The 26,936-nt window shown below is 43.5% G+C and overlaps 1 protein-coding gene across 1 annotated transcript in view; it reads left to right on the top strand.

Moving 5' to 3' along the window:
* CCDC60 (coiled-coil domain containing 60) overlaps positions 2,470–26,936 on the top strand; it is a 163,209-nt gene continuing 138,742 nt past the window's right edge. The window contains exon 1 of the mRNA XM_005691455.3: positions 2,470–2,559. Within this exon, the coding sequence (XP_005691512.1) occupies positions 2,470–2,559 (90 nt within the window). The remainder of the gene's footprint in view (positions 2,560–26,936) is intronic.

Raw genomic sequence — 26,936 nt, forward strand, 5'->3', positions numbered from 1 at the left:
ATTCTGAACACAATTCAGTTTATCCTCATCCTTCTGCAAGTGTTTGCTGATGGCTTAATGCTGCCTGCAAAGAAGGCAGGAGGTCCAAAACTTCCTGTAAAAAGGAAGGTCAGACTCAGTCTTTAGATGATGGCAGGAAAATAATTACTTCCAAGCATCAGCATCTGGAACTATGTGGCTAGGTGTTTTGAATTTTATGGAGAGTCATCTTGCAGCCATGCCTTCTAAAGAGAAGGTGAGGTCATTGTGTGGCTGTGATGATGTCATAATCCTTAGCCGCTCTGGGGTTAGAGATAAAAGGAGTCAGATTGATCCAGTGTGAAATAATGCCAAGGATAAAGCACATAAATCAGAACAGGTACAATCAATCTGCAAGCTGGAACCTATCCTATAAGGCTACTGGAAGGATTAAATGAATTAATGCATGTAAAGTGCTCAGTAGAAGGCCTGGCACAGAGCCTGTGATCAATAAATATTAATATTAATATCTGCTGTGAAATGAACACTGTACGGCAAAAATGACTGATTCTTCCTGGGAATAGGGTGTCAGGACATAATACTAGTTGCCACTTAACTAGTCCTCCTCATGTGCTCAGCCTTTACATAATGATCTGCTTTAATCCTTGATACCTGTAGCACAGCTACTTTCCCCATGTAAAAGCGATGGAAGCTAAGCCTCATCCAAGTCAGGTGTCTTATCCAGGCTCATGTGGCTAAGAGGTTGGATTTTAGAATCAAACAGGTCTGGCTTTGAATTCTAGTTCACACACTTTCTGTGGGTCCTTAAGCATATCAATCTCTCTGAACTTCAGTTTTCTAGTCTGTAAAACAGGATAAGGAAATACCTTCCTTAAAGATGTGCTGTGAGGACTGAGTTAATATAATTAATAAGACAGCACAACATCTAGCACATTCCAAGCACTTAATTTCATTCACTTCATGGCAACTAGATGGGGAAACGATGGAAACAGTGACAGACTTTATTTGGGGGGGCTCCAAAATCACTGCAGATGGTGACTGCAACCATGAAATTAAAAGAGCTTGCTTCTTGGAAGAAAAGCTATGACCAACCTAGACAGCATATTAAAAAGCAGAGACATTACTTTGCCAACAAAGGTCCAACAACAAAGCTCGTCAAAGCTATGGTTTTTTTACCAGTCATGTATGGATGTGAGAGTTGGACTGTAAAGAAAGCTGAGCGCCAAAGAATTGATGCTTTTGAACTGTGGTGTTGGAGAAGACTCTTGGGAGTCCCTTGGACGGCAAGGAGATCGAACCAGTCCATCCTAAAGGAAATCAGTCCTGAATATTTGTTGGAAGGCCTGATGCTGAAGCTGAAACTCCAATACTTTGACCACCTGATGCGAAGAACCGACTCATTGGAAAAGACCTTGATGCTAGGAAAGATTGAAGTCAAGAGGAGAAGGGGACGACAGAGGATAAGATAGTTGGATGTTATCCCAACTCAATGGACTGTGAGTGTGAGCAAGCTCTGGGAGTTAGTGATGGACGGGGAGGCCTGAGGTCACAAAGAGTCAGACATGACTGAGCGACTGAACTGAACTGAATGTTATGCACACATAACATATACATGTATACATTTATGTGTGTGTATGTATATGTGTTGTGTCTATGAGGGATTTGAAGGATGAGTAGGAATGGTTGTTAGATGCATAAAACAGAAACCTCACAGTCAAATAATTGAGGGGTTCAAGGCCCACATGGATCTACCCAACTCAAGGCACTAGAGAATTATGGAAGGACAGGGCAGAGTTTGGAAGGAAAGAGACGCTTGTAATTAGATGAAGAGAAAGGGTCAAGCTCTTCAGGCCTGAAAGGTAAAACCAAAGTTTGGAGAACGTGGTTCCCTGGCTAGCCGCCAGCTCCCAGCCAGGGTACTAGCGGCCTGGGCGAGTTCGCGACCACGCCCCTATTGATCCCAGCCAATAGGAAGCCCTCCTCGGGGCGCGCCGTTGCCAGGCTACCGCGTGGGCCCGGGTCTGCCCGTTAGCGGCGGTGGCGTTCTCTTCCACTGGGCCGGCGGCTGCAATCCTAGGATGGATTTCCGGGGGGCCCTCCATGGGCCCCCCTCAGACTCTTTCAACGGAGTTTTATTTTTTTAGTTTCATATTTTATTTTTGTTTCTAGAAGACAAAGCTGTCCCCTTCCAAAACGGAGAAAAACATAAAAGTTTGTGACTTTCTAAAAAGTCAGTCCGGGGCTTGCCTGATTTCACCCCGCGGCGGCTTCCTTATCTTGTTGGTAGGAAACCCAGGAAGACTTGCTTTTCCAATTAATTCCTCCCCAGTCAGAAACCTGTCTGGAGTCTCATTAGGACCTGTGAGTCAGGGAGAAATTGCTAGAAAGCCCTTGACACCAGTGACTGCTGATGTAGAAGATTCTGGGGGGAAAACAAAACAAAACAAAACCTTCCCTGCTGGACACAGTTTAGCCTGAAGGATTTCCAAGATGACCAAGGTACCAGTCACCAAGAAGATGCAGAATGCCCCTGCCTCCGGGGCCCTATTTCCCTTTTTTGCCTCAGCTCTCCTAACACAGGTGAGTCTCTTGTCTCTTTGCAAAGGCAGTCGTGTTTTCAAGACGAAAAATAGAAATTAGCCTCCAGACCAACCAGGGACATCGGGAGAAAGAAGAGTCAGGGTGTAATTAAATTGTGACACATCCCTGTTGCTATCAGTGGTTGGTTACTCGTGAAGAATGAAAATGCCAGCCAGAACGGGGAGCTGGGCCATCCTATTAGCTAGTAATTCCAAAATGATGGGATAAATCGGCAGTGACACTGTAGAACATCAGGAAAAAATTAAGATGAATTGTAGGTTTGCCATCGCAGAAATTATTTTCAGAGATCCACTGTGCTCGGGGTACGTGCACATCCTCTCTCTTTGTAGAGAGACTACAGAGTGTCAAACTTTGGGGTTTGAAGCTTGACTTGGCATCTCACCAGCTATTGAGATGAGTTGCTTAGCATCTCTGAGGCTTTATTTGCTCCTGTCTATGAAATGAGAACAGGAACATCAAGTAGGCAGAACGGTGTGAGGACTCAGTAAGATATGGAAATTGTTTAGGGTGATGCTAACACTTGATCATGTATGTATGGGACAAGAAATACTGTTGTTGGTTTGAAAGACAAATCAAAAATGAGTATGTGTTTAGTGCTGGGCATCAAATTGTTTCTGGTTTTTAATGATCAGAACTGGGCAGGCCAGTTTTGTCTGTGTTAAACGTGTCTTTGTTATTGTATCTGTAAACCCCCATGTTTACCCCTACCTTGGCCAAGGTAGGTGAACAGTGGGAGGGGAGCAAAGTCTATTACTGGCCCTCTGTGGTCCACCCACACTGGTATATCTTGTGGCTCAAGGTCCTGCCCCAGGAAGGAGGGCTTTGAGAAAAGTCAAGGCACAGAAAAGAGTTTAAAACTCACCCATGCTAATGTGGTGATCCAAAGCGTTCCTGAGCTCCTACTTTCCAAGGATTGACACAGCTCTGTGAAGCCCTCATTGCTCAGCCCTCTTACTGAGTTCCCTCTGAAATATACAGTCTTCACCAGTGTCCCCTCTGGTTTCAAGATGCTACACGGAAATGGGTTTTATGCAGAGCCCCCCGCCCCCCCCCCCCAGGAATGAACTTCCCAGCATAGCAATGAGAGAAGGGAAGGAAGCAGATATTTCAGAATCAGCGGTGAGTGTGAGCACATGGCCAGTGGACCCAAATAGCCTGGCTTGAACCCTGGATCTGCCTCTTTGCAGCCCTGTGACCTTGAGCAAGTTACAGAACTTCTCTGCTCCAGTGTTGCCTGTCTGTAAGATGGGGATATCATAGGACCTCCTCTTGGGATTGCTGTGAGCATGCTCTGATATGTCCAAAGTTGAAGAACAGCATCTTAGGTCGTTAGCACTTCCTAGATTTTTGTTACATGGTTGTTGCATTCATTTAGTGAACTTGTTGAATTTCTCTTGTGTGCTGAATACCTGCTCTTGTAAAATTTAAAACTTGCCTAAAAAATATTCACAATCTGTAGTGTGTATGTTGGGGCAGGAAGTAGAAGAAATAAACAGTTCACTGCAATGCAATGTGGTAAATGGTATGGGAGGGATGTATCATTGGGTGTAGTGGGAATGCAGAGGACAGGTAATTCAGGCTCGTGTGTGTGTGAGAGAGAGAGAAAGAGAGAGAGAGAGAGGTCCTGTAACCAAGTTTTCCATCTTGGGTTAGAGACATTGGGGAAAGTGGAGGAGGACGCAGAGGTTGAAAAGACCATCTCTGTCTTGAGAGGAGCGTAGATAGGACTCTGGAAGGTCAAGAGCAGGGAAGCAGGCTTCTAGGCATCTGTTGGATAAACAAGACCTCAGGCGCAAAACCACAGAAATCCTGCTGCCCACACCCCACTGTCTAGGAAATAATGAAGACCCTAGGGTGTCCCTGGCTAACATTTGAAATATCATGAAATACCTTTAGAAATTTCAACTTTTTAGAGTTACTATAAAGCATTGATTGCTTCCCTGGTGGCTCAGTGGTAAAGAATCACCCTGCCAATATAGGAGACACAGGTTCAATCCCTGGGTAAGGAAGATCCCCTGGAGAAGGAAATGGCAACCCACTCCAGTATTCTTGCCTGGAAAATCCCATGGACAGAGGAGCGTGGCAGACTGTAGTCCATGGGGTTGCAAAGAGTCAGACACGACCTAGCGACTAGACCACTAAACCACAACAAATGCCAGGCAGCCAGGTGTCCAGTGAGGCGTGATTTGAGGAAGAATCTGGCTTCTCAGGGGAGGAAGGTGAGACCAGCTGGGCTTAATGGGAATGCCACTTCCTGCTGTGTGCCGGTGTAGTAGGTGACACCTGGTGGCGACTCCCAAAAGTGTCCTGAAGCCCTCTGGCCGTTTTTCTTCTCCCGGGGTTGAAAGTTGCTTTATCATAACTAATGTTACAACTGAACCTTTCTCTGCACAGCATCTTCGTGTAGATTTTTCGGCGGAGGGAGGGAGTGTAAATAATGTGTGCAAATCCTCTGCTTGAATGTCTTGTTGAGGAAACCGTCTAGCCTGCCCTAAGTCAGATGCCCTAATCTGTTTAAGGAGTTCCTTGTCCCTTGTCCCTTGGTTTCTCAAGGAAGAAAAAGAGAAGTTTAATGGGATTAGCCATGGGGGAGAGAGGGAGCAGAGCATATGTAGATTACCACGGGTCCACATTTTTTTCTTTGGAAGAGACTGGAACAGAGAAGGGCACTTCAGACACCCTCTCCATGTTCTAGAATGGAAATGTAGAGATGCATTTGGCAAAAACTATATAAAGGCATGGAATCCTTTATAGAAGCTCTGTGTCTGGGTGGCAGAGGGGCAAGAAGCATCCTTAGTTTGGGCAGACACTGAAACAGGCAGGAGCTAGACTGGGTGCTTCAGTGAATCCTAGCTTTGTGATTAAAAGAGCAGATTCTTCAGCAAACGATATGGGTTCGGACCCCAGCTCTGATACTCAGCTGTGTTGTGGGTCCTTGAACAAATCAGTGCCTCTCTGTGCCTCAGTTTCCTCCTCTGTGAAATGGGCACCTTGTATTTGATCTAAGGCATCTTCCATTTCAAGAGGCATTACCATTTTCTGTGTGTGCCAACAAGAAACAAAACTCTACTGACTAAACTATGCCCTACTTTCAATTATAAGAAGTACCCCAGTTTCAGAGATGCTGAAATGAGTAAAGAAAATGCACATCTTAGAATAGAGGAAATCCAGCTTAAAATGTTCTGGTCTCATAGGGTTTTGTGGGGATTAGATGAATTAATATGGGTAAAGCTCTTAAAACAGGGCCTGGCGCAGAGTAAATACTAGGAAATGTTAGCCATTATGACACTGTTGCTTAATCTTTTAATTGACTCTGTGATAGAGTGTAGTTATTACAACCCCCCCCCCCACCAGCCCCCATCCCCACTTTGCACCTGAATAGACTGAGGCTTGAAGAGGCCCAGGGTCTAGTTCTCTGCTGAGAGGTAAGTTGGCAGATTCAGGGAGATGGAGGCAAGCTATATACAGTCCCATCTAAGGAGGAGACCTTGGCCTGAGCATCACTGTCCCGCAGCCACTACCATCCACCCCAACGGTGAGAATGGAGTTGCCCAGGGCAGTCTCAGAAGTTCAGCCCACCATCCAGTCGGGCTATCTGGAATCAAACAAGCATGGGTTTCCTCCAACAAGAGAAACCTTGACTCCAACATAATACATTTCCACCGCCAACATGAAGCGATTTTCCTCTTTGTTCAGATAAGAGAAATTGTGGCCTGAAGTGGTAACGTGGTGAGTCACTGGTCTTTGTTCGAAGTGGGCTCAGCACTGGGTAATTTCTCTAGTCTCTAATCACGGAGACTACGCCCCCTGCCCTGAATCAGTGATTACCCTGAAAAATAAATAAGAGATCTGAAGACCACTTGAGATTCAGTTCTAAAAAATCCCAGCCAGCTGCACCTTCATTTTTATCATCACTCTTGACTTTTAGGCCAGGAAGATAGCAACGAGTCCTTTTTTCTCCCCAAGGGATTCTTTGGCTCCATTGTTGCTGCATGGAGACAGTTGCAGGTTCGAGTTGTTTCTTTGTTTTGTTTCCTTTCTGCCCTGAAGCTCTGGACTGGTGATGTTTGCCTCCGTGAATATGGCTGTGTCTAATCGCAGACCCATGTGACAAGTCGGCTCCCTCTGTGATAAATCAGGGTGCCAGGAAGGCATGTGTTCATTACCTTCTGACATGGGAAGAAAGATAGGCACTTTCTTTATGCTGGACGACATGAAGTGAGTTCTTTGTCTCATCTGCGAAGAGGCAGCTGCTGAGCATGGAGAGGTGGGGGGGGGGGGCGGGGGATGGGAGGGAAGCAGCAGAAGAAACACATCAGAGTCTAGTTGATATGATGCAAGCTTAGTGACAGGGTAAGTTCTCCGCCTTTGAAATCAGACAAGGTGGGCTCGAATGTGCTCTTTGACCCTAATGTGAGGTTCTGTGAAATGGCCTGAATAATAATAGGGTCTACCATGTAGATCTTTTGAAAGGATTAAATAAAATAGTGCGTCTGAAATACTGAGCATGGCACCAGTACACAGTGAACTCCTTAGTAGGTGATGACAGTCGTTATCATGACTCATGCTCCTTTGTCTTCTCTGGCTGGACACGTGTGCCTCCATCACTGTTCTGAAGATAGCCCAGATGTGAAGCCTGAAGGAAGCTGAGCATTAACTGTAAAGTCGCAGACTGGCATCCATCATTAGTGATGCCAAGTCCCAGTTTAAGGGTAGAAGGAAGAAGCAGGCCTAGGCATATTTTTAAGAACTTGTGTGAGAGTATATTTTTATGGAGATCAAGCCAGTCCTAAAGGAAATCAGCCCTGAATATTCGTTGAAAGGACTAATGCTAAAGCTTCAACACTTTGGCCATCTGATGTGAGGCACCAACTCAATGGAAAAGACCCCGATGCTGGGAAGGATTGAAGGCAACGAGAGAAGAGGGCAGCAGAGGATGAAACAGTTAGATGGCATCACCGACTCAATGGGCATGAACTTGAGCAAGCTCTGGGAGATCGCGGAGGATGGGGAAGCCTGATATGCTGCAGTCCATGGGGTCACAAAGAGTTGGACACAACTTAGTGACTGAACAGCAACACCATCAGCATAATTTTGTGAAGGATGAGATGCCTTGCAGGAGAGAGTTCATCCTGATGGCAGAAATGCATGACCAGTTCAAAAATCCTAGTTGTAGGAAAGGGAGTGCCCTTAAGAATGATTTAAATCCCTTGGTTTTAACTTTCAGCCCAGTCTCATTAGTCATGTTTGAATCCTATGGAGAGACAGAAGTGGCTAAAAAAAAAAAAGCCTTATGTATCAATTAGGATCATTCTTGGTTGCAAGTAAGAGAAAAAAACTCAAAAGCAGGGTCGCAAAGAGTCGGACACGACTGAGCGACTGAACTGAACTGAACTGAACTGAACTGAACTGAAACAAATGTGGATTTATTTTTATTACGTGGAAAGTCTGGAGGTATATGCCCACTGGCATTAGTTCAAGGAGGAGCTAGTTAATATTAAGACTTTTCCTTCATGGTCATAAAATGGCTACCTCATCTCCACCCATTACATTCATATTCCAGTAGAAAGAGGATAAAATGGAGGGTAAGAACTATTTTTGTCTTTTTAATGAGGCAAACAGAGGCTTTCCAGGAAAATTCCCAGCATGTTTCCTCTTATGTCTCATCTGCTAGGGTACTGTCACCTGTCTTTTATTAATTGCAAGAATGGCTGGGGGTGGGGAGAAAAAAAACAATGGCTGGGAAAGTGTGTACCTATCCTGAGTGCGGAAAAGCAAGAGCAAGAGAGAGGTGAAAGTATTGGAGATGAGGGTCAGGTTGACTGATCAGCAATAACTAACACAAATGACTTCACAAAAAAATCAGATATTGGGGGGGGGGTCCCAAGCAATACAGTAACCTAAAAGAGAAAGAGACAGCTCTTAGCCTGTACCACAACTGTTTAGGGATATCAAGGGCCTTTGTCCATAGTGGTACTTTTAAAAACTGCACAGAATCCACTGAAGGGCTGAGGGGGTCAGGATAAGGGGGAAGTCACCAAGTGAAACATTCATTCAGCTACTATTTACTGAGCTCCAGATATGTGCTAAGTGTAATTCTAGGTGTTGAGGATACCTAGAAGTGAAAAAAGACAATCAGATGGGACAACCTTCTAGAAACTGAAAAATGTAGGGAGTCAGATGAAAAGAGATCCAAGATAGTGGACTGTCTTTATTCCTTTGACTCCCTTCTGTTTTCATCATTTGGAGAGTGGAGGGTAGGGGGGCTTAAAGAATCAATCTCTGGTTAGATAAGCCTTTGCACAATCGTAGAAAGAGACCTTGACCCCTTTGCAGCATTCCTGCAGCCTCTAAAGACTCAGCTGTCATCTGTTCATTTCAAAAGCTGCAGAATCCATGTGGGGTTCTGTGGCAAGTAGCACTTACATAAAATCTGACAGAAGCCAATTAAACCTTTCTTGGACTGAACAAATCAACATATTTTTCTCAGAGATCTTTCTGACAGTTAAATTCAAAATCATAATCACCAGTAATGGGATACCTTCCATCATGAGATGGTGGCATTTTCCCTTCTGAATTCCTGTTTTCAAACTCTGCTGAAAAAATTTCTTGCAGGTTCAATTTTGATCTGATGTATTTCTAAGTTGGAATTTATGCAATCGGGAGTTGTATTTAATAACTCAAAAGTTAGCTCTGTTTGGAGATCTGCCTGTAAGTGTGGAAGTGCTTTGGGATTTCTGGATTTCACTAAGTGGGAAGATTATACAGTTGGGATGATTTCTGGAATGGGTTCAGTGTTGTCAGGGGCTTCAAGGGGTCCATGTCTGGCTGCAACTCAGTGGCAGAAAGAATGGAAAGTAATGCCCCATTGTAGCCTGGTACAGCAGAGACGGCAATGGCATCCCACTCCAATACTCTTGCCTGGGAAATCCCATGGACGGAGGAGCCTGGTAGGCTGCAGTCCATGGGATCACTAAGTCGGACACGACTGAGCAACTTTACTTTCACTTTTCACTTTCACGCATTGGAGAAGGAAATGGCAACCCACTCCAGTGTTCTTGCCTGGAGAACCCCAGGGACGGGGAAGGCTGGTGGGCTGCCGTCTATGGGGTTGCACAGAGTTGGACAGTACTGCCGTGACTTAGCATCAGCAGCAGCTTCAGCCTAGTACAGGGTCAATATGACCCCCTGAGATGTCTATTAAATATATATGACAGGTGTTTTGGATGCATTAATATGAATCAGACTTGGGGGCTTCTCTCAAGAAATCCATAATTCTGTTGGAGAGAAAATGCATAAATAACCATGAATCAAAATGGCTAATAAGTTAAAAAGAAAGGTAAAAGATATATTAGAGTTGGAGATAGAAGCAAGTTCTATCATGGGAAGAAAGGTGCAGTGAAGCCATCTGACCTGCATCTTCAGTGTTGGCTGGATGTGGACTTGGGGTGATACAAGACACTGAATCGTGGCTGGATTTTCTTATTTTCTAATGCATCAGGGTGAGGCGGAGTTTGTTGCCATTCACCCCAAAGAACAGGTTCTTTCTTGATTTCCTGTTGGACAAAAGGCTGTTCCACAGAGCTCCAGCAGGTAAATCTTTCCATGCTCTTCTCCTCCATACACGAAGTTACCCAAGTTTCTGTCCTGGGGGGTTTTCAAATTAGGGAGGATTTAGCTCCATGAGTTCCCATTAAATCTTTCAATAACTGAAAAATTCTAATGTTTTACTTCCTTTAAGACTATGAGTTTGAGCAGAACAGGGTTTCTCAACCTTGACTCCATTGACATTTGGGGCCGATGGGCTGCCATGTGCATTGTAGGATGCTGAGCAGCACCCCTGGTCTCTGGCCATTAGACGCCAATTGTGACAACCACAAATGTGTTGATATTACTAAATGTCCTCTGGGGACCAAAGTCATCTTGGGTTGAGAACCATGGCAGTGCAGGACCACCCAAGCCCTAAGTACCTTTCCCCAGCTGAATGGTGAGACGTTTCCCTTTAAATAAATGATGCCGTTGTGTACCCAGTTGTTCAGGCAGAAACCTGAGCTTCATCTTTGCTTTCTCCCTCTTCATCATCCCTTGTGTTCAATCAGCTGCCTCAGGGCAGACACTCTGTGGACACTGCCTCCTTCCCCAAGGTCACTACCTGATCCAGGATGCCCTCATCTCCATCTCTAGCCTGGACTATTCCACTAGCCTCCCAACTGCCCCCTTTACCTTCAATCTGACCTTCTTCCAACCCATTCTCTTTCATTACAAGTGTGATATTGTCATTTCCCTGGTTAAAACAATTAATGGCCCTCAAAATGAAGATGATTATCTTTAATAAGGTTTAAAAGGCTCTGCATGATCTAGTCCCTGCCGGCTTTTCCAGCTCCATCTTTGATTACTTGGTCTACTTGGAAGTCACACTGGGTTTCGAAGGTGCTGTACCTTCCGTCTTCTTCTTCCTTGTAGAGCTTTCTCCCCTTTCCCTCCTCCCCACAAGAAACTGTAGTTTTCCATGGCAAGATGTTTCCAGGGTTCTGAACAGTGGTGGAATGGGGGTGGCCCTTGCTGGGAATTAGGAGGTCAGTTTGGAGTATGAGCTCTCTTGCTACATAGCTGTGTGACCTTGGGCAAATCACTTCACCTCTGTAGTTTCTTCATATTCATATGCAGAACCGAGAACCCTAACCTCACAGTCTGGGGGTATCCTTGCTATATGACTCCAGAGAGCAAATAATGGCTGCCACTTAATTAAGCATCTATTATGGCACTACTGTGTTCTGCATATTTTATTAAAGTTAGCTCCTCAGTCCCATGGGGCAAATGCTGTCATTACGCCTGTTTGTAGAGATGATAAAATTGAGGCTTGGAGAGATTTTGTGACTTGCCCAGAGATACCCAGACATGTAGGTGATAGGATTTGAATCCAGGACCAACTAACTAGAGAGATTCTATGCTCTTAAGATCAGTCTGGTTACCTGCAGTAAGAAGAAACAATAGACAAGTATCTCTCTAAAAGGAGTACCTGTCATTCGCATTTTTAAAGAGTATATTCAGGAAGTCTCCAGCAGAAAAAGAAAAGTGCCAATTTTAGCTGTAGGTGATGTAAACAAGAATGTGACTGTGCCCCGTGACCACAGACAAGGATATTTGCATTTTCTTGAGCTCTTGCTAAAATACGCCAGTGAGCTTTTCTGGAAGAGAAGCACAGCTGGGGACAAGGAGGGACAAGGGTGGGGGGAACCCCTGTTTGTGGCTTAGATACATCTTTCTAAATAATGCTCATTTCAATGAAGGTTTATCAGCCATTTCTAATTAGAGTCGCATTTCTAAGAAAGACGTGTTTTAATGCTGGGTCAGTACACTGTCAAGACCTGCTAGATAAAATGGCAAGGAAGACAGGCCCAGCTAATGAGGAATGAGGTTCTGGGGTGTGTGTGACTGAGATGTTGATCACTGTAAACAGTTTAATTGGTTTGAATAATGTGGATAAATATCTAGTTAAATGGATTTAGTCTAAATCCAAGCTCTGACCTGCTGAATTTTTTATTTTCTACCAAAAGGAAAAAATAACCCTACATCATAATTGCCTGTTAATTTGTCTGGTCCCACCAGTAGACTTGGAGCTCATTGAAGGGAAAGGACCCTGCCTTGCTCACAAGTCTATCCCCAGAGCCTAGCACAGTGCCTGGTGCAGGATTTAAGTTCAGTATGAGAATAGTCTGTATTCTCAGGATCAAGGATAGCTCTGCATGGCAAGTGAGGCATCAGATCCCCCAGGGTAACTGTAAATTTCACTTAGGCAAAGGCTGTAGGTGTTTTACGCACCAGTACATCCCCAGCACATACTGGGTGCCCCATAAAGAGAGATGACATTCTGACATTTGCTATGTGTATGACTGGGGGCAAGTTGCTCTCTGTGTCTCAGTAACTTTATCTCACATACAGAAATAATAACAACCCTGGCTTTGGAGTGTCGTTGGGAGGATCAATGAGATATACAAAGGAAAGCCCCTGGCAAATAATAGGTGCTCACTGAATGCTCTCTCTTCATATTTCCACTTAGGGGTTGAAGCCATTGGCTCCCCCAAATATCAAGCATTAAACCATTTAAATACTGACATTTCCAGAGATGATGACTCTCATGCCGATCATTTTTTTATACATTCAGGAAATGGCAGCCAAAAGGGTAACATGACTGAAATGTATTGTTTCCAAGGGCCCTTGAAGCAAATGCCCAAGCGGCAGTTAGCACGTGGTTGTCGCCTGGGTTGCTCTTGCTTATTGGCTGATCCCGTCTTCTGCTAATCAAACTGCTTCTCTGGTATTTTTAGACCTTCTTAAAAAGTTCTCTCAAAACTCAGGAAGCAGACGGATACCAAGGAATCTGAGAACATGAATCTGGCATTCTTGAAGGAAATGAACTTGGTGGATGTGGAAGAGCATTCCACGGGTCCATGGGAGCTAGCATGGGCAGCCTGATGATTCTTTAACCCTGACCAGTCTTCTCACCTTTTCCCTCCCTGCCTCGAACCAACAAATAACCCTGCTTGTTCCCTTTTTTTGTGCAGCTCCAGGGCTTGGGATTTAAATTGTCTCAGTAAAAGGATTAATTCTTGAGCTTCCCAGTCTGGCCAAACAAACCCTTGTCAGGGTTGACTGATTTAGCACCTGGGCCACAGATCATTCCAGGGTCTGAGTCCTGTTGCTCACCTGCTCTGTGACCTTAGGTTATCTGCTTCTCCTCTCTGATGAACTGACCAATTCCATTCACTCCACAACACTGAGAGGTAGGCAGTATTTACCGCACTTTGCAGGTGAGGAAACAGAGGCTAAGAGAGCTACCCTCCACCTTGCCGCCCTGCCCTAGAAACACGACCCAGCCTGCTTCTGTCCTCTGGGTTTTCCCCGAGGGTATCAAAGACCAGCTCGCCAGCCCCCACCTGCAGGGTCACATTTCATGCTCTTGAGCATCACGGCAGCTGGTCTCTCATTTGATTTGAGCTGAAGGATGCAGCCGCCTCCTCCTTTTGGGTTCACGATTCAAAGCGTCCCAGCAGCTGCTGTCAAGTCACTGCACAAATCTCTTTCCCTCTCCACTCTGTTTTTATATTCTCAGCGTGGGGATACAAATGAAGAGTCCTATGTGCTCCTCCCGCTGCCTCGGAAATGCCTTCCAGGTGGTCTTTCTGACCTTCTTTTGGAGTCTGATGTCTGTGGCATCTTGGACCCATGCAAGGACAGTGTGTACTGCCCTACAGCCTATTTCACTTGTTATCCTGCCGTTTGTTGAGGATTCGGAGTGTACCAGGTGATTTATATTTGTAAATTTGTCTCACTTGAGACTTTATGACAACCCCATGATGAAGGTGTTGTCCCCTCCATTTTATAGCTGAGAAAACTGAGGCTCAGACACAGAAAGGGACTTGTGTGATGGAGAAGCTGAGATTCAAAACCAGACCAGTCTGGCTCCAAAGTCGCATTTTGTTTTCCCCTCTCTGCATGGGGCCCAGAGCTGCTACTCTTTTATTTGCTGAGATGGAGACTTGGCTTCACTTTCAAGCCCCCAAATTTAGGTCCGAACTGTGCTCCCCCAGCCCGCACCCTCCCCATTGCAGAAGCCCTTCCGAGCTCATCAGACATTACGGGAGCATCCTGCGGGGGCGGCGGTGGGGGGGGGGGGCGGTGGGTATGTCACAGTGTCCACAGAAGTCACTCCAAACAAAGGGGCCCCTTTTCTTCCTTTTTATTGTTAGAACCTGGTCCTACTGCAAATAGATTTGAAACTAGACCTTGCTTGCCTCTGAAGGAAGAGAGCCCTTTCTGGCACCTAAAGGACCTGAATTTAGCCCATGATAGGGCCCTTAATGAAGTGGGTGAGGAGGTTGGTCAGAGGTCAGACACCCTCTAAGCCCCCAGCCCTGATTCAGGGAGAATCAAAGAATGTCACACTCCACAGAGAGCAGTTTTCGCTTCACCACAGGTTTGGAGGCTGAGCGTGAAGTGTCTGTCTCCTCTCGCTCCCTCCTCCCTCCTTCCTCTCTGCTCGCTCTCCCCACCCCTCTCCCCTTAGCATCCTGAAGCCTAACAGTATTTGCTAGCTCCTCCTGTGCTTCCTTTTAGCTCCTTTAATTATTATAGCAATTTCATCTGTTGAAAAAGAGACAAAGGGAAAAAACCCCAGGACAGCCTGGCCACTTGGACACCAAGGGCAGGGAGCGGTTCAGACCAACTGCCAAGCCATCCAGTCCTGCAGGCTCTTGGTTTCGTTAATGTTCTTTCATCTGCCCTAGATTGTAATGGGAGGCTGGTCTGTGATTGTGTACTTTAGGTAAATAGATCGTTAGGTAAGATTGATAGCAGAGCGGAGCAGTCCAGGTAATGTTTTAAGCCCAAAGCAAAAGAGCACAAGGGTGTCTCCAGCTGTAAATGACAGGACCACAATTCACGCAGTTTCGGTGAAGGGTGTGTCAGGGGCATTTTCAGCACAAATGGCCACTTTCTGAAGGTTTGTTTTTCCTGCCTTCACAAAGGGAGGCTTGCTTTTTCAGCTAGACACAGAGCCACAAGCCTTTAGGCAAATGAAGGGTTTGTTTTGATAATGAACTTGATATCGAGTTACAACTCATTAATATAGACCACACAATGTTATTGCAGCTAATTTCTTCATTTTACAAAGCCTGGTTCTCAACAAAGCATATTATTGGCCCCAAATGAATTTTTTTAAAAAACGAGTAGATGCCACAAAGGCTCAGCGGGTTCAAGGCAGAAATGGCACAGCTGTGTGCGGAACGTGAATGCACCAGCAGCTGCTGCTTCCGATTCTGCCAGGGTCACGAGGCACTCAGACTTGGGCTTTGTATTCAAGGAGAGGTAGACGTCAGAGCACTGGAACCAAAGCCAAAGCGTTCCTCTCTTGTGTTCAGGAGGCAGTATAACCCAGACCAACGCATTTCCCAGAAACTCTGAAGCCGGGGACTCGTCACCCAGAATCAGAGTCTTTGAGAAACCTTGAAGGGCGTTTCGGCAGCTTTCTGCCCGCACCCGGAGAATGTGATGGTAACGTTTTCTGTCGGATGAGCCCTGGTTCTGCAGTTGCCCAGCTGTATGACCTGAGGCACGTCACCACCTTCCATTCCAAGCCTCAGTTTTCTCAAGTGCAAAATGGGGATAAAGATAGTCCCCAGGAGCCTCCCTCTGGAGAGGACCGGCCAGATGTAGGTGCCGAACTTGGACGTGCTCTGGTCCTCTACACTCTCTTCCTAGTTGCTGTCGGGCAGTTCTTCCACGCAGCCAGCTTCCTCTGACTCCCTCCCTTGTCCCTTTTCTCCTCAGTTGTGTGGGGTGCCACGGTCATAGCCCTCATCACACACCTGCTCACAGGTCTGCACCACCGCCAACAGAGAGGGCCACCGACAAGGGACCATCATTAATCTTTGTATTCAGTATATACAGCCACTGTTTGCAGCACACCTGTTATGTGCCAGCCTCATGGAAGACAAGTGATAAATGTGTGTTGACTGAATTCATCCAGCATCTTCTGCAAAGAGAGGACCTGTTATCTCCTTGTACATCTACTTGCTCTGAACAACACAAATCCTATTTAAAATGTGTCGCTGGAATTCCCTGGCAGTCCAGTGGTTGGACTCCACACTTTCACTGCTGAGAGCATGGGTTTGATCCCTGGTCAGGGAACTAAGATCCTACATTTCACTGCTGAGAGTGTGGGTTTGATCCCTGGTCAGGGAACTGAGATCCTACAAGCCATGTGACATGGCCAAAATAGCACACACACACAAAAAATTGTTGCTTGTGGTATTTTTAAGAATTTCCACTCCTTGCCTATAGGTTTTCTGTTAATTCTAGAAGTCTACTTCTGGGGATATGGTCTCCTTGCCATCTTTGGTGAAATCCTTTTGAACACCTGAGTACACTGAAGCTCTGTGGAAGTCTAGCTTTCCTTAGGTACTGCACCCATTGCTTTATTACTTGAACTATGCATAGTTATTCATTTTTATTTCATTCATAGTTGTTAATTCATTTCCATGTAGTTCATTCATATCCATTTCCTTCCTTTCATTCAAAATTTCATTTTCTAGCCTTGCCCACCCTTCTAGCACCATGTTTCTCTCTAGAGACCTTGGCCATGAGGGCATATCACTCTTTCACCAAATCTTTAGAACATTTCTGTTTAAAGTCTAGTGAGGAAGGTGATGAGAATTCTCTTCCTTCCCAATACAATACCAACTTTCAGGTACATACTCTGTGGTCACCTTTCCCCAAAGTTTCCTTCAGGGTTTCCTCCTTTGTTGGTTCCTTGTCTGTTTTTCAGTGGACTCCTGTATCTGTACAGAGGTTAAATTTTTGGAAATGCAAATGAGAAATACACTTTGGGTTTATAGCAGAGGCCTGAAAACTGGCCTCTCACCACTGAAATACCTTGCATCAGGACCAGTTTTGCAGTTTCTCATATTCACCTGTGTGTTCTGAAGCCTTTTACACTGTTAGATTTTTTTTTCTAAATCATTTTATTCTCACTCAAATGCTTTAAAAATTTTTTCTTGCAGTATACATAGAAATGTATATAGATATGTGTACAGTTTGCTGAGTTTTTACATGGTGAAAAGATCTGTTCTCCTTCACCAAAATCAAGATGTAAAGCATTACCAGAATCCCCCAAGCTCCCCCAAGCTCCCCGACCCCCACGGTGGTAATCATCTTCCTGACATCTATCACCATCCGTATGTTTTGCCTGGTTTTCAGTATTTATAAATGGAATCATATGTACATACATTTTGGGATCTGGCTTCATCTGTCTATTATGAGATTCATTTATGTTTTCATGTGTAATTGTCATTTGCTCATTCTCTCTGCTGCTATATCGTGTTCTTATGTGTAAATGTACTACAATTTATTTGTCCATTTACCCACTGAAGGACTTCTGGGTTCTGTAGTTTCGGAGGGAGAAGGGGATGGAATTATTACAAAAATGCTGTTATGAATGTTTTTTGTACATCTTTGGGGAACAAATGTTCTTGAATACACACACACATATTCTTGAAGAGAGAAAAGCAGGTGGGTAGATGTTGTTGTTGTTGAATCACTAAGTTGTATCCAACTCTTGTGACCCCATGGACTAGAGCACACCAGGCTCCTCTGTCCTCTACTGTCTCTTGGAGTTCGCTCAGATTACTGTCCATTGAGTTGGTGATGCTATCTAACCATCTCATCCTCTGCCTCCTCCTCCTCCTTTTGCCTTCAATTTTTTCAGCATCAGGGTCTTTTCCATGAGTCTGCTCTTCGCATCAAGTGGCCAAAGTATTAGAGCTTCAGCATTAGTCCTTCCAATGAATATTCAGGACTGATTTCCTTTAGAATTGACTGGTTTGATCTCCTTGCTGTCCAAGGGACTTTCAAGAGTCTTCTCCAGCGCCACAGTTCAACAGCATCAATTCTTAGGCATTCATCCTTCTTTACTGTCCAACTCTCACATCTGTACATGGCTACTGGAAAAACCATAGCTTTGACCACATGAACCTTTGTCAGCAAAGTGATGACTCTGCTTTTTAATATGCTGTCTGGGTTTGTCATAACGTTCTTTCCAGGGAGCAAGCATCTTTTAATTTCATGGCTGCAGTCACTGTCTACAGTGATTTTGAAGCCCACAAAAATAAAACCTATCACTGTTTCCACTTTTTACCCCTTCTATTTGCTGTGACATGATGGGACCAGACACTGTGATCTTAGTTTTGTGAAATGTTGAGTTTCAAGCTACTTTTTCACTCTCTTCTTTCACCTCATCAAAAGGCTCTAGTTCCTCTTCATGAGGTGATACTATTAGAGTGATATCATCTGCTTATCTGAGGTTGTTGATATTTCTCCCTGGCAATCTTGAACCCAGCTTGTGAGTCTTCCAGCCCAGCATTTCACATGATGTACTCTGCATAGAAGTTAAATAAGCAGGTGATGATATACAGCCTTGTCATACTCCTTTCCCAATTTTGAACCAGTCAGTTGCTCCATGTTCTGTTCTAACTGTTGCTTCTTGACCCACATACAGGTTTGTTTCTCAGGAGACAAGTAAGGTGGTCTGGTATTCCCATCTCTTTGAGAATTTTCCACAGTTTGTCATGATCCACATAGTCAAAAGCTTTAGTGGAGTCAATGAAGCAGAAGTAAATGTTTTTCTGGAATTCCCTTGCTTTCTCCATGATCCAGTGAATGTTGACAATTTGATGTCTGGTTCCTCTGCCTTTTCCAAACTCAGCTTTTACATAGGTAATTTCTCTGTTCACATGTTGCTGAGGCCTAGCTTGAAGAATTTTGAACATAACTTTGCTAACATGTGAGATAAGTGCAATCTTAATGGTAGTTTGAACATTCTTTGGCATTGCCCTTCTTTGGGATTGGAATGAAAATTGAATTTCCAGTCCTGTGGCCACTGCTGAGTTTTTCAAATTTGCTGGCATAGTGAGTGCATCACTTTAACAGCATCATCTTTTAGGATTTGAAATAGCTCAGCTGGAATTCCATCACCTCCACTAACTTTATGCTTCCTAAGCCCCACTTGACCTCACACTCCAGGATGTCTGGCTGTACATGAATGACCACACCATCGTGGTTATCTGAGTCATTAAGACCATTTTTGTACAGTTCTGTGTATTCTTGTCACCTTTTTAAAATCCCTTCTGCTTCTGTTAGGCCCACACTGTTTCTGTCCTTTATTGTGCCCATCCTGCATGAAATGTTCCCTTGGTAGGTCCAGTTTTTTTTGAAGACATCTCTAGTCTTTCCCATTCTATTATTCTACTTCTTTGCATTGTTCATTTAAGAAGACCTTCATATCTCCCCCTGCTATTCTCTGGAATTCTGTATTCAGTTGGGTATGTTTTTCCTTTCTCCCTTGCCTTTTGCTTCTCTTCTTTCCTCTGTTCAGTTCAGTCACTCAGTTGTGTCTGACTCTTTGCGACCCCATGGATTGCAGCATGCCAGGCGTCCCTGTCCTTCACCAACTCCTGGAGCTTGCTCAAACTCATGTCCATCGAGTCGGTGATGCCATCCAACCATTTCATCTTCTATCGTCCTCTCCTCCTGCCTTCAATCTTTCCCAGCATCAGGGTCTTTTCCAATGAGTCAGTTCTTCGCATCAGGTAGCCAAAGTACTGGAGTTTCAGCTTAAACATCAGTCCTTCCAATGAATATTCAGAACTGATTTCCTTTAGGATTGACTGGTTGGATCTCCTTGAAGTCCAAGGGACTCTCAAGAGTCTTCCCCAACACCACAGTAGTTCAAAAACATCAGTTCTTAGGTGCTCAGCTTTCTTTACAGTCCAACTCTCACATCCATCCTCAGATATGCAGATAGCACCGCACTTACGGCAGAACATGAAGAACTAAAGAGCCTCTGGATGAAAGTGAAAGAGGAGAGTTAAAAAAGTTGGCTTAAAACTCAACATTCAGAAAACTAAGATCATGGCATTGGGTCCCATCACTTCATGGCAAATAGATGGGGAGACAATGGAAACAGTGACAGACTTTATTTGAGGGGGCTCCAAAATCACTGCAGATGGTGACTGCACCCATGAAATTAAAAGATGCTTACTCCTTGGAAGAAAAGTTATGACCAACCTAGACAGCATATTAAAAAGCAGAGGCATTACTTTGCCAACAAAGGTCCATCTAGTCAAAGCCATGGTTTTTCCTGTGGTCATGTATGGATGTGAGAGCTGGACTATAAAGAAAGCTGAGTGCTGAAGAATGGATGCTTTTGAACTGTGGTGTTGGAGAAGACTCTTAAGAGTCCCTTGGACTGCAAGGAGATCCAACCAGTCCATCCTAAAGGAAATCAGTCCTGAATATGCATTGGAAGGACTGATGCTGAAGCTGAAACTCCAATACTTTGGCTACCTGATGCGAAGAACTGACTCATTGGTAAAGGCCCTGATGCTGGGAAAGATTGAAGGCAGGAGGAGAGGGTAACGACAGAGGATGAGATGGTTGGATGGCATCACCAACTCAACGGACATGTGTTTGAATAAACTTTGGGAGTTGGTGATGGACAGGGAGGCCTGGCAAACTGCAGTTTATGGGCTCATAAAGAGTCAGACATGACTGAGCAACTGAACTGAACTCATATCCATACATGACTACTGGAAAAACCATAGGTTTGACTACATGAACCTTTTTTGGCAAAGTAATGTCTCTGCTTTTTAATATGCTGTCTTTTTAACATGCTTCTTTCCTCAGCTATTTGTAAAACCTGCTTAGATCACCACTTTGCCTTCTTGCGTTTCTTTTTCTTTGGAGTGGTTTTGGTCACTGTCTCCTGTTCAATGTTACGAACCTCTTTCCATAGTTATTTAGGCACTCCATCTTCTAGATCTAATCCCTTGAATCTATTTATCACCTCCACTGTATAATCATAAGGGATTTGATTTTGGTCATACCTGAATGGCCTGGTGGTTTTCCCTGCTTTATTCAATTTAAGCCTGAATTTTGCAATAAGGAGCTGATGATGTGAGCCACAGTTAGCTCCAGATCTTGTTTTTGCTGACGGTATAGAACTTCTCCATCTCTAGCTGCAAAGAACATAATCAATCTGATTTCAGTATTGACCATCTGGTGATGTCCATGTGGAGAGTCATCTCTTGTGGTGTTGGGACAAGGTGTTTGCTATGACCAGTGTGTTCTCTTGACAAAACTCTGTTAGCCTTTGCCCTGCTTCATTCTGTACTCCAAGACCAACTTGCCTATTTCTCCACGTATCTCTTGACTTCCTACTTTTGCATTCCAGTCCCCTATGATGAAAAGGATATGTTTTTGTTTTTGTTTTTCCTTTTGGTGTTAGTTATAGAAGGTCTTGTAGGTTTTCATGGAATGAATCAACTTCAGATTCTTCAGCATCAGTGGTTGGGACATAGACTTGGATTACTGTGAAGTTGAATGATTTGTCTTGGAAATGAACTGAGATCATTCTGTCATTTTTGAGATTGCACACAAGTACTGCATTGTATACTCTTTTGTTGACTATGAAGGCTACTTCATTTCTTCTAAGGGATTCTTGCCCACAGTAGTAGATATAATGGTTATCTGAATTAAATTTGCCCATTCCCATGCATTTTAGTTCACTGATCCCTAAAATGTTAATGTTCACTCTTGCTACCTCGTGCTTGACCACACTCAACTTACCTTGGTTCATAAACGTAACATTCTGGGTTCCTATGCAATTTATTTACAGCACTGGACTTTGCTTTCACCACCAGACACATCTACAACTGAGTGTCATTTCCACTTTGGCTCAGCCGCTTCATTCTTTCTGGAGCTATTAGTAATTGGCCTCCACTTTTCCCCAGTAGCATATTGGACATTTTACGACCTGGGGGACTCATCTTCCAGTGTCACGTTTTTTGTCTTTTCATATTGCCCATGGGGTTTTCCAGGCAATAATACTGGCGTGGCTTCCCATTTCCTCCTCTAGTGGACCACATTTTGTCAGAACTCTTCACTAGGCCCATCTTGTGTATCTAGGTTGGTCATAAATTTTCTTCCAAGGAGTAAGCATCTTTTAATGTCATGGCTGCAGTCATCATCTGCAGTGATTTTGGAACCCCCAAAAATAAAGTCTGACACTGTTTCCAGTGTTTCCCTGGCTATTTCCCATGCAGTGATGGGACCAGATGCCATGATCTCCGTTTTCTGAATGTTGACCTTTAAGCCAGCTTTTTCACTCTCCACTTTCACTTCTTATTCTTTTTAATCAGTGGGCAGTATTTCATTGTCTGGACGTATAATCTACTGATACATGCGTTACCCTTTGATGGACATACAGTGTTTTCAGCTCGGGACTATCATGATAGTCTATTAAAGTCTATTAAGGCTATTTAGACATTCTTTTATATCTTTTGTGAGAATATACATGTACACTAAATTCTCTTAGGAGTTGCCGGGTCATAAAATAGCAGTATGTTTCGTTTTATCAGAAGCTGCCAGCATTCCACATTGTTGGCCATGGATGGGAGTTCCGGTTGCTCCACATCCTCATGAAAGCTTAGTCTTTTCAGTTGCAGCCGTTCTAGTGGATGCACAGTGATGCCTTGCTGTGGCTTTAATTTCCAGTTCTCTGATGAACAATACTCTTGGGCATCTTTTCAAATGTTGACTGGTCATTTGATTTCCTCCTTTGTGAAGTATCTGTTTGAGTCTCCTGTCTTTTTTAAAACTGATTTATTTGCCTTTTTAGTATCGACTTGTAAGAACTCTCTATATTCTATATATGAGTCCTTTGTCACATGCGTATATCCATCCAGGCTCTTTTGACTCCTTTGTGTGCGTGGTCAGTCACTCAGTCGTGTCCAACTCTTTTCGACTCCATGGACTGTAGCCTGCCAGGCTCCTCTGTCCATGGGATTCTCCAGTCAAGAATCCTGGAGTGTGTTGCCATTTCCTGCTCCAGGGGATCTTCTCAACCTAGCAACTGAACACGAGTTTCTTACTTCCTGCATTGGCAGACAGATTCTTTATCACTGCACCACCTGCGAAGCCCCTTTGACTCCTTTAATGGTGCTTTTTGATGAGCAGAAATTCCTTTTTGTTGCTGTTATTTTTCAGTTATTTTTTAAGTTGAAGTATAGTTGATTTACAATGTGTTTTGGTATACAGTAAACTGATTCATCTTTATAAATATATGTATATATAAGTTCATTGTCGTATTCATTTCCATTAAGGTTTGTTGCAGGATATTGAATATAGTTTCCTGTGCTATGCAGTGAGACCTGTTGTTTATCTCTTTTATAAAAAGTAGTTTGTATCTGCTAATCCCCAATTCCTAATTTCATCCCTCCTGCCTCTCTTTTTCCCCTTTGGTAACCATAAGTTTGCTTTTTATGTCTGAGTCTGTTTCTATTTTGTAAATAAGTTTATTTGCATCATATTTTCGATTGCACATATTAGGTGATAGCATATGGTGTTTGTCTTTCTCTTTCTGACTTTTTTCACTTAGTGTAATAATCTCTAGTCCATGTTGCTGCACATGGCATTATTTCATTCTTTTTCATACTGAGTAGTATTCCATTGGGGGCTTCCCTGGTAACTCAGCTGGTAAAGAATCTGCCTGCAGTGTGCGAAACCTGGGTTTGATCCCTGGGTTAGGAAGATTCCCTGGAGGAGGGCATGGCAACCCGCGCCAGTCTTCATGCCTGGAGAATCCTCATGGACAGATGAGGGCTACAGTCCATGGGGTTGCAAAAAGTCGGACATGACTGAGTGACTCAGCACAGCACAGCATTTCTGTGTGTGTGTGTGTGTGTGTGTGTGTGTGTGTGTGTGTGTGTGTGTACGTACCACACCTCCTTTATCCATTCATCTGCTGATGGACATTTAGGTTGCTTCCATATCTTGGCTGTTGTAAACTGGGCTAGCATAAGTTCTTAAATTTAACAAAACCAAACTTATGAATGCTTTTTATTATAGTTGTTGCTTTTTCTATATTTATTTTAAGGCCACAAAACAGTTATTAATGTTGCCTTAAGCAGTCAGTTTTCTACCAGTGTGAATGCATCTTTACTCTTTCGGATCTCTTTATTCTGTCTGTGGGTCCCTATTTCCATCTGGGATCGTATTCCTATAGCCTGGCTGCACACTTGCTTTAGTGTTTCTGACAGTGCATGGCTGCTGCTGGCAAACTCCCGCAGCTTCTGTGTGTCCGTAATGTCTGCATCTTGCTGTCATTTTTGAAGGATGTTTTTTATTGTATAGGTGGGATTATTTATTGTATAGAACTATGGGTGGGCAGGGTGAGTCTGTTTCTATTTTGTAAACAAGTTTATTAGATGGTTGTTATTGTTTTTAGCACTTTAAAAATGTCACTTCATGGTCTTAACGGCTTTCATAATTTCTATGAAGGACATTTCTCTCTCTGGATTTTTCACCTAGACTTTTATTTCCATAGCATTTCAGTGTCTTTGAAATATTATTTTTGTAATTTATCTTTCTAAACCCGATGAGAACAATGAGTTTTCACTAACTGCCACATCCTACTTAGAAGTCTAGCTCCAGCTTGTGGAGAATTCAAGCTAGGAAACTTGCTTCCCTTCTTTCTTTCTTTTTTTTTTTTGTTTTGTTTTGTTTTGTTTGCTCATTCATTATTTCCTTCCTTATTTAATTGTTTTTGCTTTTTTTTTTTAAAGTTTAGTTAGTTTTTAATCAACTTTTGGGGTATAATTTACACGCAACAAAATGCAAACATTTTAAGTCTATACGAGATTTGACTTGTGTACATACCCCCATAATCAAGACCCCAGTAGACTAAGACTAGTTCAGTCATCTCCCACAGTTCTCTCCTAGCCTTTGAATTCAGTGCTTCCCTCCCACCCTCAGCCCCAGGCAACCACTGGTCTACTTTCTATCACTGTAGATAAGTTTCGCCTGCCTTCACATTTCCTGTGAATTAAACCATACAGTATATACTTTTCCATCTCTGGTTTCTTTCATTCAGTGTTTCAGACTCCTCCATGTTGTTGGGTATACCAGTAGTTTGCTCCTCTTATCACTGAATTGTTTTCCCTCAGATGAGTATGTCAGAGTTTATCCATTCCTTTGTTGATGGATACTTGGATTGGTTCCAGTTTTTCTTCCTTTTTCAAATCTGAAATGCTATGTGTCATTTGTGGTGTGTTTTATAATTGATGCACAGAGCTCAGTCCCTACCCTTGTGTAAGCTTCAGACCAGAGGAGGAGGTGAGTGTTGGACAAGTAATTTCAAGCATAATGAGTCTTGCAGAAAGGCAAACACAGGCTGACCTAGGAGCAAACAGCAAGAGCACCTAGTTTACTCAAGGGCTTCAGGAAAAGCTCCCTTGAAAGACATTCAAGGAAAGACTCTAGGATGACCAGGAGTAAATGAGGAAAGACTGAGGCAGACCCTGGGGCATAACAGAAAACCCAGTGGAGGTGGAAGGCAGGTGAAAAGTAATACATCACTGAACATAACTGAGAGACACTGTGATAGATATCTTTAAAAAATCTTTATTTGTTTCAGCTGAGGTGTAATTGACAATACCATATTATACCGATTTGGGGTATACAGTGTAATGGTCCGATGTTCATACGTAGGGTGAAGTGACCAATACAAATAGTCTAGTTAACATCCGTCACCGTACATAATTACCGGATATTTTTCATTGTGATGGAAAGTTAAAATCTGCTTTCTTAGCAACTCTGAAATATGCAGTACTGTATTATTAGCTATAATTGCTGTGCTGTGCATTACACCCCTATGATGTTATTTTATAGCTGGTAGTTTGTACCTTTTCTTTCATTTCACCCACCTCCAGCAACCACCAATCTGTTCTCTGACTCTGTAAGTTGGGTTTGGGGCTGTTTTTTAAGAGTCCACATATAAGTGAGACCATACAATGTTTGTCTTTGTCTGATTTATTTCACTTAGCTTAATGCCCTCAAGATCCATCCATGTTGTCACAGATGGCAAGATTTCTTTCTTTTTCATGGCTGAATAATATTTCATTGTGTATATCTACCACATTTTCTGTATCCATTCATCCATTAATGAACATTTACACTGTTGTCATATCTTGACTGTTGTGAATAATGAACATTTAAAAAATATTTTTCATTTACTATTTCACTTAATGTACTATTTTAAGTGTGAGCGTACAGTAAGCTCCATTTTTACCAGTGAACAGCCTAATATCCAGAAAGATGAGGACTTGTCCCAGGTGACATCAGTTGTGGTAGAGCAGGATTTGAACCCAGTTCTGTCTGGCTCCAAAGCTCATGCTTCCCCCCAACCTGAAGTCAACACTGATTAGACTGACTGCAGTAGAGATGAAAGAAAAGAAACAGGTTAGAGAAGCGTCAGCATGCATGTCCTTGGCACTGCTGCTGCTGCTGCTGCGTCACACCAGTCCTGTCCGACTCTGTACGACCCCATAGACGGCAGCCTACAAGGCTCCCCGTCCCTGGGATTCTCCAGGCAAGAACACTGGAGTGGGTTGCCATTTCCTTCTCCAATGCATGAAAGTGAAAAGTGAAAGTGAAGTCACTGAGTCATGTCCAACTCTTCGTGACCCCATGGACTATAGCCTACCAGGCTCCTCCATCCATGGGATTTTCCAGGCGAGAGTACTGGAGTGGGGTGCCATCGCCTTTGGCATGTACTAGACAACAATATATACACATATCTATTAAATGAATAAATATCTAAGAAAAGGAAACACTCTAGCATATGTTTGTATTTACTTGTATTTATCTAATTTCTTAAAAAGAAAAATAGAGACAAATGTATCAAATATATCAAATCCTATCCATTCTTCCCTCACAATGTCACATTATACAAATGTAGATTT

This window comes from Capra hircus, chromosome 17 (assembly GCF_001704415.2).
Source record: "Capra hircus breed San Clemente chromosome 17, ASM170441v1, whole genome shotgun sequence".
Taxonomy (NCBI): domain Eukaryota; kingdom Metazoa; phylum Chordata; class Mammalia; order Artiodactyla; family Bovidae; genus Capra; species Capra hircus.